This window comes from Mastigoproctus giganteus, chromosome 2 (genome assembly GCF_048544385.1).
Source record: "Mastigoproctus giganteus isolate SK-2022 chromosome 2, ASM4854438v1, whole genome shotgun sequence".
NCBI lineage: Eukaryota > Metazoa > Arthropoda > Arachnida > Uropygi > Thelyphonidae > Mastigoproctus > Mastigoproctus giganteus.
The window spans coordinates 261,848,100-261,870,018 of NC_143576.1; the positions used below are offsets into that span (position 1 = coordinate 261,848,100).

The following is a 21,919-nucleotide window of genomic DNA, read 5'->3' on the forward strand; positions in this document are numbered from 1 at the left end:
CCATTCTCTGTCTTCTCCCACTCAACCATCTCTTAATCCATAGCAGCAACTTGCCCTTAATACCACACTGTTCCAACTTGTACAGCAGTCTTCCATGTGCAACAGTATCGAAAGCTTTCCTTAAATCCAAGTATACGATATCAAAATTATTTTTTTGCATTCAGTTGCTTTGTGACCACATCGTAGTATCCAATCAACTTGATCAAACAAGATTTCTCCTTAACAAATCCATGCTGTGACTGAAATATAACTGCGCCCTTGTCTAGATGATCCTACATTACTTCTTTTACCACTGACTCTGTTATTTTCCCTGGAACAGAAGTTACAGTAACAGGTATGTAATTGCTCCTATCACTCTTTGGTCGCCCTTTGAGAATTGGGAACACTTCCTAAAAGTATGCCTCCCGATCTGTATGCAGTACGCAAGATACGGCTTAACCATTGCCTTTTACAATAGGATAATCAGCTCCTTGTCTCTGCTAGCAGAGTTCTCGTGTATCATTGACAAAACAATAAGCTGTCCTCGTAGCTTGTCTGCATTGCTCAGAGAACTTTATATCTGATTGCACAATTATCTCCAGCTATTTTTCATTTTCCAATACGCTGAGTGTACCACCACACATTTGGTACGTTATTCTGGGATTACTGATAACCATATGCAGACCTTCCAATGTTTATCAATGGGTACTGCTCTTCGTGGATTAATGTTAATAGTGGAGTTCCCCAGATGGGCCTATTGTTGCTTTCAATATTTATTAATGATATTGAAGAAGGTATATCAGTTTTAATGTCCAAGTTTGCAGATGATACAAAGGTTGGCAAGGCGATTAAATGACAGTAATAAAGGTAATCTATTGCATCAAGGTCTAGAAAATTTAGGCAGACGGCTGAGAAATGGCGGACGAGATATTCAGGAAATGGCAAGCTGAGATATTCGGGATAGCTGCATAGGGTTAGCAAAGTTTAGAAGGTAGGAAGACGACAAGAATGTTACGCTCTATGGTACCACCTGGATTCGAAAAAGCGTCGTGTGTAGTCCTGTTCTTTTATCGTAACCACTCAGCTATTGGCCATGCCAAAGCTGATGTGATCTCTTGTCTCCCAAAATGAGAGGACTCCTTTTAACATTAAAGAAGCAGCAGCCGGCCACTGAATTAATTTAAAGAAGATAGTCCCACACATGGAAATTTAAGAGAACAGCTGTTAACTTCTCGTTTCATCATCAAGAAAAAGTAGATCTGTATTACAAAATAACATTTAAAAACACTGCTTTAACGAAACGAAAACAAGAAAAGAAAACTGTGAAATCCCCAAACTCACACAAAAATGTGTTGTACACATTTTAAGACTTTGCAAATGGCCGTGGATTTCTCTCCAGTCCACTAAAAATTTAAACATGATTATCCGCGACTGAGAAACACTTTTCATCTGCAAAAGGTGTTGATCCCCTTTGCTTTTGATCAACACTACAAGTGGTCTAGAGCAGTGTCCCTTTACTAAATGAGAGTTTTAATTGCAGGAAATATTTCTTTGGAAGTCCGAAATTTGGAGTTGATATTGATTTTGATGACTTCGATGATGACGGGGGTGAACTGTATTTCGAGGGAAGGAGAGGTAAAGTATTTTAACGTCCTTATTAAATTTAATTAAAAGTAAATTTATATTAAATAAATAATCGCAACAGAAAAGTTTCCCATACTTCTAATTGGGAATTTTTCTGTTGCGATTATTTATTTCACTGAAATGGCCTTTCTCCTTTATATAAATTGCAATTAAGCTCGTCGTGGTTACTACTTACAGAAGGTTTTGAAAGAACCCCTAATGTATCCACTACATCTCATGATGTCAGCCACAGTATCTTGCGATCATCTCTTTGGCTGATGTCTTCGGATGCACCAATGATGCAAAGCTCACTGAGAGATGGGTTTGTTCCATAACTAGAAAGCACAAGGTGAACATAACAACTTCTAAATGTCATAAAACATTTGACTTCAAGAGAATAAAAAAATATTTCATTGCAAAATCCGTTTCAGGCGAAGTATCCGTGTCAATTAGTAACCCGTGTCGAACCCCTCTCCCCATAAGGCTCTTAAAAATTACAGGGTAGAAGAAAGATTCTTATAATAATAATAACAATCCGACGTTTGTCACTGTCAATCCGAGAGTGACAAACTTCCTAGAAGCAACCATGGCGAAATGGAGTACCACCATCAAGACAGAGAACATCATAAGGAGGGGGAAATCTTTCAGGAAGATGCTCTGAGTGGTTCTATTTAGCACTCAAACCACTGAAAAAAACAGCGCGTGCGCGTGTAGTGTGTTGACAAGTGATTTGTATGCTCTTCAACTTTTTAAAAAATTAAATAGTTTCTTCCCGTTTATGAAATCTAAACTTATACTAATAGATGCTGTATTGGATGTTCTTCTCGTCCTTCAACTTATATTATGCAGATTGTCATCAGGTAACCTTTTATTTTGAAATTTTCCTATATGATATGTATATGTGTTAAGACACTCTGTCCGCTGCAGTGTGACACAAGGTCAAAGTTCTCAGCTACAAAGCTTTACAGTCAACGACGGGAAAACACAAGGTCAAACATTCCTATTTTTGCAGGCGTTAGGAGTGCCATCGTACCTCCCTGCTAATAGCCTTATTTGGGGATGTGGTGACCTTCCGATCTGAAGGCGATTAATTAACGGAACACAACAGTTTATTTTGTCAAACGCAGCGGCCTTGTTTCCAATGCATTTTTCGGGAACAATTTCCTATACTCTAGCAGTGATTAACATTTATTAATTTGATTGCTTGCTGAACTATTTACATAGTGAACTAGCTGTGCTGTGTGTTAAATTATGCAAATCTAGATTAGTTATGGTCCTGAACATTAATTTGAATATGCAAAGCTGCTACGCCCCCTGGCGGATTCAGTAGGACTTATTGGAAAATTGGTAGATTATGGTATAACAGCCCAAATATACCATTGATTGCTAATCTTTTGGCTATATGCCACGAACTTGTGGTGGGTATCATTTGCCATCATTTTCAGTGGCCTATCTTACTATCCTACCATACATTCGATAATCCGAACTGTACCGGTTATCCGAATTTCGTGAAATGGAAAGAAGAACAGGAAAACACAATAAATCCCCGGGCCAGAGTGACGACCCTGTTATTGTGGAACCCCAGGACGAAGAGGAGGACTCCCGTTCTGGATCGCAACTAACCAAGCGGAAAAATCGAAATCAAGTGATCCCTAGATTGGGGCGGGAAACACGTTCCCATACAGAAACTAAAGAACAGCCAGAAATAGCCACATCGCAAAAAGACCAAAAAGAAGACATACAGCAGGACTCACCCCTCGACCCTGCCATACCGGAGGGTACCATATACGAAAAGACGCTCTTTCTGAAAACCGCACTTGAGAACATTTTCAAGGAAAACTCAAATAGAGTGTCAGCAGCACTCAGATCTGAGATTGTCACAATCTTCCACAAGATGGAGACAATCTTACATGATGAACACCTTGACAGAGAGAGAGCTACCACACGGCTACAGGCCTATATGGAATGCGGGGCAAGCCAAATGCCACAGCGCGCCCCGGCATATTCTGATGCGCTGAGGAATCAAACTGCGACAACAATGGCTCTCACAAACACCACCAACACCAAGTCTGCACCCAGGAAGACGCTGCTCCCTACACCACATCTTGTAGTTCTTAAACCAACCACTACTGATACTCTTAAAACTAGCGAAGAGGTCAAGAAGAAAGTCATTGACTCTCTGACCCAAGAATTCAAAACAGCCAAGATTAGAACCATCAGGAAAACTCGTAACACTGGGGTAATAATCGAGACAGAAACAAAAGACGATGCCAACTTGATTATAAATAACGCCAAGATACCGACGCTCGGACTCTCTGCTGAGCTGCCTAGAGAAAAAGGTCCCTCAATTGTTATATTCGGCACAGACCCGGATCTGACCCCCACTTCCATCTGCGAGGAGATATACACAAGAAACCTCCAACAACATCTACCAGACAGAGACTACGCAAGTCTACTGGTACCTAAACACCAAACCAAGAGCGGGAATGGTAGCTCAATAAACTGGGTGGTCGGACTGGCCCCTGAGGCATGGAGGGTGATAACAAAACAAGAGAGGATATATATAAACTGGAGCTCCCACCGCTTCAGGGAACACATCGCAGTCCCAAAGTGCTTCCGGTGTTGCCGATTCGGCCACACCACCCACACGTGCGTCCAGCAGGAGCCAACTTGCGGACACTGTGCTGAGAAGGGGCACAATTATGCAAACTGTCCAAATAAACAAAGCGACCCAGCCTGCGCAAACTGCAAGTGGCAAAAACTCCCCCACACACATTCAGTCAGAGATAACAAATGCCCGGTATATATTAAAGCAAGAAGCGCCCAACAATCAAGAATATATTATGGGGACTCTTCCTAAAAGTTACAACAACAGCTGCATTAAATTCCTCCAACTTAATGCACAACGAGCCATTGCTGTAGCGGGACAGATAAGGAAAAGGGCCGAAGAAGAAAATCTAGACATTCTCCTGCTGCAAGAACCTTATACCTGTGCAGGTGCTGTCCGAGGATACCCACCCAGCTATAAAACTGTCCAAATGGATGGAGCAACCCCATGGGCTGCAGTTGTTGTACGAAACCCCAACATAACTGTCACCAAGATCTCACACCTGTGTCACGAGTGGGCATCCTGTGCACACATCATAACTTCTCTAGGGGAACTCTACATCATTTCCCTGTACTGTCGTCCAGAAGCAGATATCCTCCCGTACATTCAATATCTGCATAAAGTGCAAACCGAACTAGCAGGAGCCAAGATCCTTGTATCCGCCGACTTAAACTGCCGCTCACCTTTGTGGCACAGTGAGACCCCAGAGCGTAGAGGCTCTAGAAATGGGCAACACATGGAGGAGTTCCTGGCCAATAGCAGCTTTGTTGTCATAAATCGCTCTAATAATCTACCAACATTCAGTTCAACTCTCTGGGAGGCCACACTGGATGCCACCATGGCAACTAGATCCCTAGCCGGTCACCTCAATGACTGGAAAGTGCAGGAGGATTGGACCTCCTCCGACCACAGGGCTATCACCTTTACTATGCATAGATCACTCCACCGTACTCAGACAAACTGTTACAAACAGAATAGATATGCTGTCAACAAAGCAGACTGGGGAAAATTCAAAGAAGCCATCACTAGAAATGCACAAAACTTGCCATCCAACCAGCTCCACAAACAAACTCCGGACCAACACCAACGCGCTGTCACCAATGCCATTGTAAATGCGGCTAATCAAGCAATCAGGAAAAGGACCCCTCGGCCAGGAGCCGTTCCGTGGTGGTCGCAAGAACTTGATATTTTAAGAAGAGAAATGAACCAGAAGAGACGCGCCTTCCAAAGAGCCAGACGGACCTGGCTGGCCCCTGAGGTGGAACCACTCAGGCAACAGTACAGGGAGGCCAGGAACACCTATACTGCGACGATCAGGCAGCGGAAAAAGCTGTCCTGGGAGCATCTGGTCTCTACTGTCGGCAACTCTGACCCCTGGAGTATCATCTATCGGATAGTCACAAATAAGCTGCCAAGGGGGGAGGTAACCCCTTCCACCATCACTCCCCAGGGTGCTATGACCAACAACTGGCACGATACTGTAAACAATATACTAGACGCCACTTTTAAATCCATTGAAGGAGACAACACTCCTGAACAGCAACTGCTATGCCAAGCCAACGATGCATACAAATCCCCCAGGACGGAGGAGCCCTTCACCCAAGCAGAACTACAAATTGCTATTAACAAGATAAGAAACAGGAAAACCCCAGGATTAGATATGCTCGAGCCGGAAATAGTAAGGAAAGTGGCTGAGTACACCCCGAATCTGCTCCTGGACCTTTACAACCACTGTCTCCACTCAGGCTGGTTCCCTACGGACTGGAAGGTGGCAAACATTAAATTGATCCTTAAAAACCCTTCAAAACCACAGCACAAGCCGGACTCCTATCGGCCAATAGCACTCCTGACTGTGCTCAGCAAAGTGTTGGAGCAGCTGCTCAGACATAGGATTGAATCACACTACCTCACAGCTAGCTTAACAGCAAACAAACAGTTTGGCTTTAAACCGGGAAACTCAACCCTCGACGCACTGGAATGTATCCTTAACATGGCGGAGAGCTGCCGACAAAAATACTTTCTCCTCATCTCTATTGACTTTGCAGGGGCGTTCGACGCCCTCTGGTGGCCGAGCGTCCTCGCAACACTCAGGGCAGCCCAACTGCCATCAAATCTATTCAGCTGCATAAGAAGCTACCTAACAAACAGACGGATCCTGGTACAGGCCCCTTACTGCAAGGTAGATCGACAGATACACCGAGGATGCCCCCAGGGCTCAGTATTAGGCCCCCTCCTGTGGAACTATGTATTGGACGAGTTCCTCTCCCTCGACTTAGGGGGTGTACAGGCATTGGCCTATGCAGACGACCTATCCCTAGCCCTTACTGCAGATTCAAGAGCCCAATTAGAAACTCTCGCGAATGCAGCAGTAACCACACTGCAAGAATGGACGGAAAGGCATCGGCTCACCATTTCGGCCGCCAAGACTAAATCCATCTTACTTAAGGGCTACCTAACCCCAACTAGACCGCCGCAAATAAGAATCAACAATAGGACAATTAAGCTAGTCACAGAACTAAAGTACCTGGGAGTTATCCTGGACCGTAATCGGTCTTTCACCCCACACCTAAAATATATACAGGCTAAGATGAAAAAATACGCTGGCATGCTTGCCAGAGTCACACGTTGCGAATGGGGCCTGAAAAGGCGCACACTTGCGATCCTTTATAAAGCAGCCATTATCCCGGCAATCGCATACGCCTCCGGCGTCTGGTTCCACAAAGCCTCAACAGCGGTAAACCGCAGACGACTGGATATCATACATAGACCCATCCTATTGACCCTCACCCGAGCATGCAAGACAGTCTCTACTCATGCACTACAAGTGATCACGGGCGCTCTCCCTCTTGATCTTGAGGTGATTCGCAATGGCATGCTTCAGCAACTCAGACGTGGCAAAGTCACAACCTTCCAGGACCACACTACGGACCCGGCTAATAACTGTGAAGTTGAGAAATACAGGCTGCAAACGTACTTGACATCGATATGGCAACAACGCTGGACGATTTCTGACAAAGGAGACATCACGCGAAGGTTCTTTCCGAACTTGCAAAAGGTGTACCCAAAATATCCGACATGGCTCTGCCCTGGTCTCCACGTCACCTACCTTCTCACAGGACATGGAGCTATCCGCCACAAGCTACACCTCTTTGGACTGACAGATAACCCAGCCTGCGCATGTGGTTCCCTCGAGACCTGGGACCACCTGCTACACGAGTGTGAACTGTACGAAGATCTGCGTGGACACCTCATCACACGAGTCCAGTTCAACCCCAAAAATCAGGAGCACTACCTACTGGAGGACGAGGGAACCTACAATGCCCTAACCAACTTTGCTCAGTGCCTCTTTGTAAGACGCCAGACTCTTCCTTTGCCGGAAAATCTAGGACAACTAGGATAAATACAACAACAATCACAACAAATGATGAACCAAGATAAAACTGGACTGTGCCTGAACTGCACTCTCCCAAATACTGACCGATGGAGGACACCGATTCCATTTGAGAACTGTTAACCAAATGCATTGACTACAATCGGACCTTCGGGAGTCCTCCCTGACTGTGACTGAAGCCTATCCTACTGAATATCCACTAGTGGATGGACCTGGATCCCACGAGTAACTACTTAATAAAAGACGAAGCATGATCTGCACAAATGTCATACAGACCTGGACTGAAAACCTGGACAGAGATATCTTCACTCCACTCCTGGGAATACCAAATGGGGCAGCCCTGACACCTTGGCGCCCGACTGAAGCCACCCCACATGTATGCCCTGTGGGCAAATAGGCCAGCTCCCTTGCCTGGCCTACTTTCTACCCGTCCCTGGCGGGGGATGAGGGGACAGCCCTGCTGTCACCTCCCCTTCTCGCCACCCCTTCTTTTCCTTCTGGTGGGGCATGGGCATGCCCCACTGTAAACTGGAGTTGTCTTCCCTATCGGCTCCATACTTCTATCTATCTCCCCCCCAGTCTTCAGTCTCCCTCCCCACTCTACCTGCACGCTAGTGAACGCCCCACACAACCTAAATTCCACAAGTGAAAATCAATTTCGCCCACCATTTCTTTTGACCTCCTAGCACTTCCTCCTCAACGTGATCACATTTTTATTTATTTATTTTTATTTATTTTTATTTTATTTTATTTATTTATTTTATTTTTTTTTATTTTATTTTTATTTTTTATTTTATTTATTTTATTTTTATTTTTTATTTTATTTATTTTATTTTTATTTTTTTTTTAGGTCCTAGCCACTGAAATCTCAGGAAATTAGGTGGCAGGACCTGCCAGAGTGAACTATATTCAAGTGGATACCTGGTCTGCCTCCACGGGGCGAAAGTGGGGCAACGTCGGGCCTCAGTAGAGGTCTGGCGGCTAAATGACCAGATGAACAACGGTACAAGGCATCACACATATACAAAGTCCATACACTTTTAAATCTCTGGCTTTTCCAGTAAACTGGTTCACATACAATGTAACCTACGCGGAGATGGGGGAAACCCCTGGTGCCGCTTGACCCTAAACACACTTTACACTTTACACTTTACACTCAAACCACTATCCACCATGCTCAACAACAGCAAGTATGGATATATACCCTCAAAGAAAGAAGGAAAAACCTGTACGACCTCTCTTACCTGACGTGTATGGATGACAACAAGCTCTGAGAGGCAAAAGAGAAGCAACTACTCTGGATCACCGAAGAATTCAGCAATGATATCAGGACGGAATTTGGTCCAGACAAATGTATGACTCACGAATTGCATCAGGGGAAATTAGTCGGCCGAAACGACCAGCTGTAGACTGGTAAAGAGATCGAAGCCATGCCAGGGGGAGACATAAATACCTGGGGATCATGCAGGCTGAGCAATTAGAGCACAAGGAGATCAAGGCCTTCCTGACCGAAAAATAGTATCAGAGACTCAGAAGCCTGCTCAAAACAAAGCTGAACGGAGGGAACACAGTTAAAGCCATAAACACCTATGCAGTACTAGTGCTAACGTACTCCTTCAGGATCATAGGTTCGACTAACACCGAGATGGAGGATATCATGGAAAAGACAAGGACAATAATGACCAGCAGCCGCCAACACCACCCACAGTTGGCAATGGAGAGACTGTCCATAGTGTGGAAAGCAGGCGGCAGTGGTTGATTGACCTCATCGAGCAACAGAAAAAAGAGTAACGAATCTGAAGGATTACTTGCAGAAAAACACAGGGGTACTAATCTACCAGGCCATAAGGACGATAGACAAGCAGCATACCCCACTCAACCAACGCGAGGAAACCCCTCTAGCCCAAAAGTATCAAACGAAACTAGAAAGATGGGCAAAGAAGAAACTCCATGGCAGACACTACAATGACCCCCAGAAAGACCACATAGATAAAATGGTTTCCATTGCGTCGCTCACGACCGGGACACTCTTTCCTGAGACTGAAGGATTCATGCTCGCCATCCAGGACCAGGGAATTGACACCAGGAACTAATCAATACCAGAAAAGACATTGCCAAGGAGCCCTAAGTATCAGATGACACATCGACGATACCGCCTAGCCTCAGAAACGATTCAATACATCACCGTAGGATGCAGGGTGATCACCCAGACAGAGTACCCTCGTAGAGACAACCAGGTAGCCTGGATAATGCATCAGAAACTAGCGAGGAAATACCAGTTGATCAAAGGAAGTGTACTGTGTTACAAGTATGAACCACAGGCAGTACTAGAGACTCCAACTCACAAGCTGTACTGGGACCGCGCCGTAATAACGGATAAGACAATCCCGCACAAGAGACTGGACATAACCCTTGTCGACAAGAAGGAAAAGGCTACCTACCTCATCGACATAGCGGTGCCGAACACCAGAAACTTCCAAAAAACCCATGAGGGAAAAGTCAGGAACCACAGGAACCTAAGGCAGGAAATCAAAGAGATGTGGCATATGCAACAAGTAACGACCATCCCGATCATCGTGTCACCCATCGGTATGGTGCCAAACCTAGAAGCAATAGGTCTCTCAGAGAACACCTACAAGGAACTCCAGAAAGTCTCAATCCTGAACATCTGTAGGATAGTCAGAGAGTTCCTCGACCAACAATAACACCAGACATAACATCAACCACCCCGTATACTTGGTAGCAATATCCGTCGCGAGGTGGAACCCCCAATCAGGGAGAAATAATATAAGAGCAATAATAATAATAAGATATAAAGATAACACTTTCTCCAATTTGCTGGAATCATCTCAGAGCGAATAAACAATCAACAAAATGTTCATCCATGACATTGAAATCATCGTATGAAGTTATTTTATACTCTCCCTGTACACATCTTGGGCAGGGTCTGTGCATGATGCACATCGGGGAATATGAGGCCTCGCAACGTCAGAAGTACCGCTTACTTGGTTACCTCTCGGAGCCTCGCACTGTAGCTTTAATACCAGCTCAGTTGCAGAAAATATCTTAGAGGACTTATTATTTCTCCTTAGAGATACCCGGCTACATACGATATACAAAGAATATAATATTTGTCATGTACTTAAGGTTTATAGAATTATAATCAATTCAAATGGCGTATAACGCTTAATATTATTACATTTAAAGCGTAACTTTTGATTTGATACGAAATCCAAGATATTTGAACCATATTTACATAAACAAAAATATATGTACAGCAAGGCAATATAAAACATAAAACAACGTAATCGCACGTTTTACAATAAAGCACTCAGTGGAGAAAAAATTAGACTTTTCGCATTTAGCGTCAACAGATCATTAAGGTGAGGTGTGCAGATGTAAATTGTTACATGGTATGATCATAAGTTCCTTGGTATCAGATAAATATTGTACGCTCTCCTAGATCTTCTTAGTCGATTCGGTCATAGGGAAGATGCGATCCTTCTGATATTTAGAAAGGTGTATTTGCTTGAGCACGTTTAGCAGAAACCACAACTGAGAAAACAACTACCTCGAAAGCATACAATGAGTGGAAGGCGACAAATGAATGGAGCTCTGAAAGGAAGAAATGTGGCAGAAAGTCGGTATTACAAGAACAAGAGAGCACTAATTTAAAGCGAATCGTGTGTCAAAACAAAAAGTCCAGTGTGCAACAAATGACAGAAATATTCAATTTAGACAAGAAAGGCCCATTTCCAATCGAAATATGGGGCAGGAGTTGAAGAATCTGCGATTTCGTAATCGTGTGCCTATATGAAAGCCACTTCTCTTTGTAAAACATCAAAAGATTCAACCGGAGTGGTGTCGCCATCACCAAGACTGGACTGGACTGACGGAAATAGATCACGTGGTCTGACGAGTCACTATTTACATTTTTTGCATCAATGGCAGGTAAAATTTTAGCATGAACCTCGCCAAGCCATGCATTCAGACTGCCTCGTGCCTATCCCTCAATCGGCTGGAGGTGGTATCATGGTATGGGGCTCTGTTGGTACGGAATGGGCCCGCTTATACCGTTAGAAGGTTCTGCTGCTTCGAATGAATATCTTTCTGTAGGGTCGGACCAACCTCACCTTGTGGTGCTTTATTTTTACCCGGATTGTGACGGATTTTCTCAAACCATTTATTTGGGTCATCCGGAAATTTACTTTCAACTACCCATATGAATTGTGTCTGTAAATTGCGTGTTCTCTGGTCGATTTGCCTGTGATTTTCTGGACTGAAAAATCCCCAGTTCCGGGGGAAAACCTTGCTGTCTACGCCTGAGAACGACTAACTCAGCCGCGGAGTTAAAAGAGCTCATAAAAGTTTCTCGCGTCGTCGACGGGATTCGAACCCGGACCTTTACAACTCGGTGTGGACTGTGACGATACCACTGCACTACCCTCGCAGACATGGATTTTTCTCAAGACAACAACTATCTACTGTGCAAAAATTGTCTCTGAATGGTTAGAGGAACGTTCCCAAGAGTTCTATCATCTACCCTGGTTGCCTAATTCTCCAAATCTGAAAATCCAGTTTAGAATGTCGGGTAATTTGGAAAGGACAGTTCGGTTTTGCAGTTTTCTACAGACCAGCATATAATAGCTAACAAATATTGTGATGGAAGAATAGTTAAATCTGGTGTTAAACTCCCTCAGATACCTAGTGGAAACCATACTACAATGTGTACGGGCTTGGCTGTATTTAAGGCGAGAGGTGCCCCTACCAGATAATGAGTAAAACTTTCTTATCTTATTTTTTTGCAGTAAGTGTACAATATGAAGACTTTACAGTTCGTTTTTATTGTTTGCAGCGATCAATTTTCTTCTGTCGGCTTCACTTATTTGCACGACTGCAACGTTGGATGGATGAATTTCTGGTATGCATTTTGAAAAATTTTCGCCTGTAGTTTTTCTCTGTTCATAAGCCTTCTGTGTCTGTATTAATTTTGTTGTAGGTCCTGATAATGTTGAATGTAAAAAAAATTCTGTAATCTTTACAGCTGCGTGAACGCTCCTCACAGTAATGGTGGTGGTGGTGGTTCTTTAATCACTGTTCTTTGCAAAAAAGGACTGAATGAGCTAGTTCTCAGCCTTTGTGAGTCGAGTCTCCCAGTTTTGCGAATGTTATGACGTTTTTTAATATACTTTTGTTAGAACATACGATGTTTCCATGGTAACATCCAGGTTAGCATATAAAATAGCCAATGAGACGGAGACGTCTAAGAGTTCTGTTTAACCATCTCAGGAGTTATCTAGCACACCAATCCGCTTTATAAAGTTTCTGCTCTTTCCTCTAAGAAAGAGAAGATGAGACGTAATACTGTTCCGTGGCGCACTAATGAACTGCAGACTTTATATAAACAAGTTGATCAAGTACAAAAAAATTATTTTAGAGAAAAAGAAGATATTGGCCTTCATCTGAAATGAACAGATGATTAAAAGAAACTGTTGTAGCATAAAAAAGAACATACGTAAAAACTATTTCAAATCAAAAATGACTTTTTTTGAACCAACTTAATCACCACTGAAAGAAATTTTCATGGACTCAATTATATAAAATAAGTTGGGAATAGAATTCACTGGGCAGAAACATGTTATACTGTCGTCAGCTGAAACTATAAACTGGCAAGACTCCATAAATCTTAAACTTGATCGGCTTCTTCCTAAAGATGAGTCTTCACTAGACTAGCCTGAACACTGTCTGCTACGTATTAATTCTTTTTATGGTTCTGACGAAGATACAGAATCTTTTACGTTCAACGAGTTGGGATGTACCATTTATGTGCCATATCCAAAGTAAGGATAAAAAATGTCCAGGACTGGATCCAAGAGAGAGCATACAAACAATTTTTTTTTTTTAGATTAGGCCGCACGTATTATTAACACTCTGATAACACACATCTCTCGGAGGGAATTTTTCTCGAATTTTGGAAGAACGCTCTCTTAAAACTTATAAGAAGCCATGAAAACCCACTCTTGATCCAAAAGGTTATGGCCAGTTCCTCTCTTAACTAAACTATGAAAAATTTTAGAAAGGCTTATTCAGAATCATGGAATTGTTTGATACAAAAATTTGGAGCTCTCCAAGACAGTTTGGTTTTCGAAGTAGAAGGTCCTGCGAAGCCGAATTAGTAAATTTTATAAATCCCTAACCTTATGGTTGGGGATTTTATGGCACCCATAGGACTTGCACGGACTGTACTAAATCCACGTACTCATTAAATCCGCACCTATAGGCGAGGGATTTATTCCGTCAAGGACAATACGTGTATAGTTATGGTCAGCCTCCTTGTGGCACGAACGGGTACCAGAAAGCAGCCTTTCTGATGATCGCTGATTCCTGGTAACAAAGTGTACATAAACGACTAAACAGCACAGAAAGATATACACTGCACAAACATAGTGTATGTATAATTATGTGTCTGATGAATGGCGACACTTGGAACGTTTAACTCCACCGTGGTGATAGAGGACATACCTGTAGGTAGAAAAACAAAAGAAACTATTTCAAGTTAAGTCAGGGACTCTATTTGAAGGAAATTTTGTTTAGAGTTAGATTTTCTTTAAAACATTTTTTTCAAAATAATGACGTAAGTTATGTCATTGTCCATGAAAGTTCATGAGGTTCGAGTGTTTTGATTAGACTCAAATGAACATTGAAGGTGGTAAAGAGCATACTTTACCACAAAATCTAAAGAAAACAAAGGTTTTATTTAAATATAAATTAATCACTATTTTACAAAATATGAACATATTTACGAAATGTCAAATTTCAAATGATAAAAATCTAAATGTCTCCATTGACTCAAAACCACATCTTTAGCGATTGGTTTAACCACGCGAGAGCATAATCTTGTCCTAAAATAAATCGTGACGACCTATGAAAGCAATTATCTAATACTTTCATTCGAGAGCCCGCAGGGAAAGAATGTTCAGAAGATATAATAAAAGAAAATTTTAAAAGTAGAAAGGAAAAGCAAATCCCATACGTGCGCCTGCCTTTCAGCTTTTCAAAATTCATCCAAAGGTAATAGTTGCCATGACGATGGCATGAGTAGAAGTACGTCAGTTTATAAAGATAATACAACCACGTTTATTTACAGTATCATTATATTCCTTCTTTCCTTTTATATGCGCGTCTTTCCAGCAGAAAGAATAAATATTGACAGCAGTGACGCCTAGAGAGAGTTCTACGTATTAAAATAAAACGTTTCAATGATGTTTGTTGTTGACTGCAACTGATTACAATTTTATTTCTGATCAACTCTAATTATTATAAAAAAACTTTTCTTCTTTTAATTTTTATCCAAGTGGTGTGCTTCCCCTTGTGTAAGAATAGAGGGATCTGCCTCCCTGGAAACACATGCCATTGCAGAAATGGATACCTCGGTTCTCGTTGCGATGAACGTAAGTATTTGTGATGTTTCTCAACTCTGTGAGCATTAATTTAATTATAATAGATTAGTTTACGAAATTTTTCCAGGAACTCATTGAGAGTATAAACTGTGCAACCGAAGACTTTGAGCTCTTCTAAACGCATAAGTTTTCGGGAAAATTTTGCTTTTTTTTAAAATTAAATTCGGAACCCATCAAGCTCTCCACCTTCCCGTCTCCACAACAGAGCTCAAAACTGAGAATCGGGCAACACAGTGGCAATTCAATGCAGAAGGCGCTGGTCCCAAAGGAGGTAGTTATTGTCCTTGAATCTGTCGTCAGGGAAACGGGAAATATATTGTGCAAAAAAGGATAGGTGGAATAGCACAGGGTATGTTGCTGATGGGAGGAGAGCAAAGTTGATGACGTTGTATAGCAGGTATAATCTTTTAAAGACACGAAAGGTGATATTATTTTACGCTTTGGCACTAAAGATATTAAGAGTAAGAGAGCTGTGGACTTACCCAACAAGTAACCCTAGAGGAACGTACCGACTGGGTACTACACTCAGGGTAGTGGAGAAGGAAAAAGACCTGGGGGTAATTGTGCAGTCAGATAAGTTTTCTATGCAGTGCAAACAGATTGCAAGAGTAGCTCATGGTGTCTTATCAATGATATACAGAAATTTTTCTAGCAAGGATAAGGAGGTGATTGTCCCCTTGTATAACGCAATGGTCAGGCCACGCCTTGAGTAGTGCATACAGGTCTAGAGGCCTCATTTTAGGAAGGATGTAGAGCTCCTGGAACGAGTACAGAGAAGGGCAACAAGATTGGTGAAAGGAACAAAGGGATTCTCTTACCAAGAAAGGCTTAAGTTCTGCAAATTGCAGCGTCTGTATACTAGGCATCTGCGAGGTGATCTAACTGAGGTGTATAAGGCCTTGAATGGTTTGAGCATGCTCAATGCTGGTGGGATTCTTTCTCTTGATCAAATTATGAACCTGAGGGGGCATAGATCCAAAATGAAGAAAGACAATTGTAGAACAGATGTGTGAAAGTTTGTCTTTAGCCAGCGGGTGGTTGATTGCTGGAACAAACTTCCATCTGTTTTAGTGCAGGTCAACAATTTAAATAAGTTCAAGGCAGAGCTAGACAAAGATTTGGAGTGAATGGATGGGTGAAATGGGAAGGTTATTTATTTATTATTTTTTTGGCTGATGCTGTGTAAGCTTGCTTTCTTTCATCATATGCCTCTGCTAATGCTAATTCTAAGTATAGAGTAGCGTTGATTAAAAGTCACGAATTATGATTGAATTTGAAAGTGTGTCTGCAATTGTGTCCAGACGAGATAGGAGGAGCATACGAAGAGAGCCTTGTCAATCAATTTGGCCCTGGAAAGACTTTTTCACAGATTGGTCTGTACTTTTTAACAGGAGAGACTGTTTCTATAGGGATGGGACGGGACACACTTAAATAGAAAGTTGCAAGAATAATTGTTGATGCTATGAAGGCAGTGTTCGGTTGGTCGGAGGAATACTGCTAGCCTTGGAGGGGGAGGATACAAAGACTAATTAGTTAACAATGGCCGCAGGCAGAAGTGAAAATGATTACCGCACTCTTTCTATTGGAATATGCAGCCACCTGGAAAGCAAGGTATTGGGGAGTTCAAGCGATCCCCCAAACCGACTAACTCAGCCAGGTTATCAATATGACCCATAAAAATTCCTTGCATCACTGACAGAATTCGAATGCCGGTTTTTTCCACCTGTTGTGGGGAGGACGGTGATTATACCAACTGTGCTACCCACGAGGACAAACTAGTCTACAATTAAATCATTATGAGACACTAGAACGATTGTTTAACTGCTGATGAACCTGCTCTTGACGTTAAGCAAAGCCTTAACTATAATTACGAGAGTATCCTTGGATTCAACGGAAATCCCTGTCCCCTGGAAATGTGCGAATTTATCATCATTTCACAAAGCATGAGCAATTACAGACCCGTTAGCTTAACTTCTGTTCCAGGGAAAATAATGGACTTTCCTGTTAAAGAATTAATGGAGGACTATCTAGACAGGAGTGCAATTATATTTCAGTCACAGAATGGGTTTGTTAGGGAGAAATCTTGTCTGACCAGTTTGATTGGGTACTATGATGCAGTCACAAAGGAACACTGGATGCAAAAAAGTAAAAAAGTTAGCCTCTCAGTCAAATACGCCAACGCCATCAAGTCTGACACCGTTAAGCTATCTCTAACAACAACTTTGATATTTGAAATTCAACAGAACGATCAGTAAAGATCAAATATTTATACCGTAGTTGGGCATCAACACTTCGGTCTGTTCATTAGGATAATATGAATATTGCAAAGATAATATTGCAAAGATATGTCATTGCATATTGGAAAACTAAAATTTAACGATAAGGAAGGTAACATTAAGGAAATTAAAAAAGAAAACTTCTCTCACGCTTTAAAGTCATCAGAATTAATTTACACATTTTGAGATTTTGACTTTATGAATAAACACATTAAATTTACAGAAAAGCTAATCGATCTGCTTTGTGATTATCGAAGATAATGGAGGAAGGAGTATGCAATGGTAAAACTGGTTGCAATGAAATACAACTGCCTTTTAAAAACGTAAAAAAGCCGCAATATAATATGATTTAATATTTTAGAACTCTGCTGTTGCATTATATATGCAGGTGAGCATTATCAAAGGGCAATACTCTTCTTGGACTAAAGTTATTAGTGGAGCGCTGGGATCCTTTTAATTAATGTTTTCATATCAAGATTAATGTCTAAGTTAGCGGATGATACGATATGAAGGTTGGTAGGATGGTTAATGACAGGAATCATGGTATACTACTGCAAAAAGCCTAGAAAAATTAGGCAGATGGCTGAGGTTTAACATTGACAAATGAAAGGTATTGCATATGAGCAGAAGTAATCCCAGAATAATATACCAACGAGGTGGAACCACACTGAGGTTGGTGGAGAACGAAAAGTCTTAAGGGTGAGTGAACAATCTGATACGAAGTTTTCTGAGCGGTGCAGATAGTAAGTCAGCTCATGCTGTTTTGGCAATGGTATGAAGGAATTTTGTAAGCAGGGAAACATGATTATACCATTGTATATGGTAGTAATTAGGCCACATCTTGATATACCAGTATAGATCCTTCATTTTAAGAAGGATGTGGATTCTTGGAAGGAGTACAGAGAGCAGCAACCAGATTAGTCAAGGACACAAAAGGGTATTCTTAACATGAGAGGCTGAGGCTTCATTTGAGCAAACTGCAGCGCTTGGAAACCAGACACCTGAGCCGAGATCTGATCGAATTTTTAAAGCTTTGAATGGATTGAGTAAACTAAATACTGATGGAAACTCTTTCTCGGACAGCACATATATAAGGGACGTAAATTTAAATTGATGAAGGATGGTTATAGGACGGATGAGCGATAATTTGCCATCAGCGAGAGAGCGATTGATTGCAAAAACAAACTTCCATCTGGTATTGTAGAGTTTGAATAAATTTGCGGAAGAATTAGTCAACTTATTAAAGGGAATGGTGGGCATTTTTTCTTCTTTTTTTTTTTTTTTTTTAGCTGATGCTGTACAAGCTTGATTCCTTGCACCATTTTCCACTAAGGATACTAATACTAATATGTGAAATATGAAAAAGCTGCTACTGTCTAAGACCATCAAGCAACCTTCTCAGTAGATCCCTTTGCCCAAAATTAATGGATTGGTCTCGCGTCCTTCTCCCTGTCTAGATACGTCAAGAATCGGCTTACAGACTGAATCTGGACTCACCTGTAAGCATTTCAGTTCTTCTTGTGCGAAGAGGTGCCTCTTATGAGGTTCTTTCGTGACCAGTTCTTTTGTGCCATGAAGCGAGAGGAAATATAAATGTTTTTTGGTTATCTGAAAACTGACCTTTAATAGGAAGGAGGGGGTTACTGGCTGAGAGGCATCTCATTCATTCCACCATTTGCATTAAAAGGTAACTTAAGTTTTTTTAAACCTAATTTGCTTCTGAAAACCTACGGTGTACGTTTTCTACCTACCCCGTTGCCTAATCGCTACGAGGCATCAGGAAGGGGTGGCGGAGAAACCAAGGTGTTATAATTTATGTTATAATATAGTTAATGTTTATAATTTATAGCGATCTAACCACTATGTATCGGACATTTTAGGTTTAATATTTAGATATATAACATTTCTTCATCCCTCTTTCTCTCCGCAGATGAATGTCGACCACCTTGTCAAAATGGCGGCGTCTGCACAGCACCGAACGTGTGCAGTTGTCCTGCTAACTACACCGGAGAACGTTGCCACCACGGTAAGAGAACTTCTCTCTCCGTTCCTTCTTTCCTTTCACCTTTTATGGGTATTTTTGTTTGTCCCCCCCCCCCCGCTACTCACAGTGCTTTGTCTCTTTCAGGCGTCTGCAGTAAGCCGTGTCTAAATGGGGGCCTGTGCTTGGGACCCGACGAATGCCTCTGTTCTATTAATTTCCGTGGCAGTCACTGCGAATATGGTAAGCATTAGAAATTGCAACTTTATTCCTCTGGCATTAAGATGTTGGTAAGTAACCCGGTTATACTGCGAAATACCGTGTACGCCGTTAAAGTTAATTCAAAGGAAACTTGCATTCATATTTTTGGGTCCATTAGCCACTTAGACCATCTTGTGCCGTACATATTATTGTCTTTAAATTGCGTGTGTCGTGTGGACGATTTGCCTGTTTGCTGAAAGAAAAACCCAAATTTCTTGGGAGGGAAAATAACCACGCAACGGAAAAGAAAGGATACACCTGTTGCTACGCAAACGTGGCACTCGGTACCCATGGTAACCCTAAGGAAGTCACGAGCTGTGTTTTGAGACTGTCGACGATTGACTGTTCAAACACACGCGGGTGACACGTGAACAAGTCCTTTTTGTGCGAACAGCTAAAGGGAAAAGGTTTATTGAAAAAAATAAGAGGGGGGAGTAGCCACAATTCCGTGTTTCGCCTTAAAACCTTTCTAAGGGTTATCTACATTGCTGAGTACCCGCATTAACCAGGTTTATGAGATGATTTTCACTGCCAGATGTGGTTTCTCTGGTTCACCGGGACAATTTCTGCTAATTCCTTCCTCGCAACTCTCACTTGGTGGGATATCGAGTAGATGGACAAAAAAAAGTTAAAAAAATAATAATAAACCCGATCATCGTGTCAACACCGGTATGGTGCTAAAGGCCCTTCATAACAGTCTAGCAGCAATAGATCTTCCAGCGAACACCTGCAAGGAACTCCAGAAAGTGGCAATCCTGAACACCTGTAGGATAGTCAGAGAGTTCGTCGACCATCATTAACACCAGACACAACAATAACCGCCTTGTGTACTTGGTAGCCGTACCCGTCACGAGGTAGATCCCCAATCAGGTACAAATAATAAAAATAATAATAAAATAAACTTTTCATCCCAGAAAGAACACTTTTGTGCCTGCTCTTTGAGTGACCCTGGTTCAAGCTACGTGACTACTAATTTACAGTAGAATGCTCTTGTATTCTGTTTGTGTTGAACTCCTCTGACATTATGTGGTCGTCTCGGAGTATATTTTATTTTTATATAAACAGCTTAACCCAATTCATTAAGGGATATTTCAGTTGCCTACGACGGGAGGAGTGCAGATATTGGAACGCGCCATTCTTTAATAAATTTGTAAGGCAGTGTATACGGATCGAGTCATTGATTTAACTTAATTACTTGTTTTCTGTTGCTTATTGCAGTATTTGAAGTTCTGCACAAGTTCTCTATTCACTGATATCAATGATTTTTCTCTCTTGCAGCGGTGGAAAAATGCAATACGGTCAACTTTTTTGGGAAGGTCAGCTGGAGCTGCATGCACAGAAAAAACGAGACCAGGTGTAAGGCAGCGTGTCCGGACGGAACCGTTCTCAATGGCGCCAACGTCGAGTTCAACTGTTCTGTCGAAGGCCAGTGGTCCCCCGAAAATCCCCCAGTCTGTATACCACTGAACGCGACGACCACCGAAAAGCCCTCAAGCATAACCACTACGGTGATTTCAGAGAACGAATGAATGAATAGAAAGTGTGTGACCTTTAACCCGTGTGTTGAGTGTTTATCAATCTTTTTTTAATAAAGCGATGCAAGAGTGCAGCATTTGTGATCATTAGAGTATTCAACACACTTTAAAAATGAATACCGAGTTGAGGAAATACCCAATCCAACACAATAAAATATATTTCATTTTCTTTTACAATTTTTTAAATATTGTGTATCTAATATTGCGCATACAATATTTCTTTTTCATTATTATGACTTTCTGTACATCTAATTACTGTATTTCTGTATTTTAGCCAGGACTCATTTGGGAGTCTAGGGCTCCCAAATGAGTCCTGGTTTGAGCATAAGGCCTCAGAAAATGGGCCTTCGTTTTCGCTATATTATGGATTAATGGCTCAACCTACTTCCACCACCGATGATATCGCGGATAGTGATGTAAGAGCAACGTGCCAGACATAAACAGCAGAAAATTCTTCAATTGATCGCACTGCCATCTAGTGAACAAAAGCGTAACTGTGGTCAGGATACCTCGCTAATCCGAATCCCGAGATTTTGAATTCCGGCGCAATTCGAGATTTGAAAATATTCTGCAATTTTTCTTTGCAATAGTCAGAGACCGGAAATACCAATTTAATAAAGAAAGATTGAATTCGAAAAGGATAAATTCGAAATGAATTTTGGTTCCATGCCCATGCCTTCCGTGCCTTCACCACAGCTATCTTGGTATTGCACTACCCTCAAACAAAAGGCATCGCCGAAAAGATGTTGAAATTTTGTAATTTGTTTTGTGAATTAATGACGCAATTCGAAGCCTTTTAATTTTT

The 21,919-nt window shown here is 41.8% G+C and overlaps 1 protein-coding gene across 1 annotated transcript in view; it reads left to right on the forward strand.

Moving 5' to 3' along the window:
* Positions 1-21,165, forward strand: part of LOC150090434 (uncharacterized) — a 70,737-nt gene extending 49,572 nt beyond the window's left edge. The window contains exons 14-18 of the mRNA XM_090389883.1: positions 1,520-1,614; positions 14,957-15,052; positions 19,268-19,363; positions 19,466-19,561; positions 20,858-21,165. Coding sequence (XP_090246009.1) covers positions 1,520-1,614; positions 14,957-15,052; positions 19,268-19,363; positions 19,466-19,561; positions 20,858-21,108 — 634 coding nt within the window. The 3' untranslated portion in view covers positions 21,109-21,165. The remainder of the gene's footprint in view (positions 1-1,519; positions 1,615-14,956; positions 15,053-19,267; positions 19,364-19,465; positions 19,562-20,857) is intronic.
* The last annotated feature ends 754 nt before the right edge of the window (positions 21,166-21,919 follow it).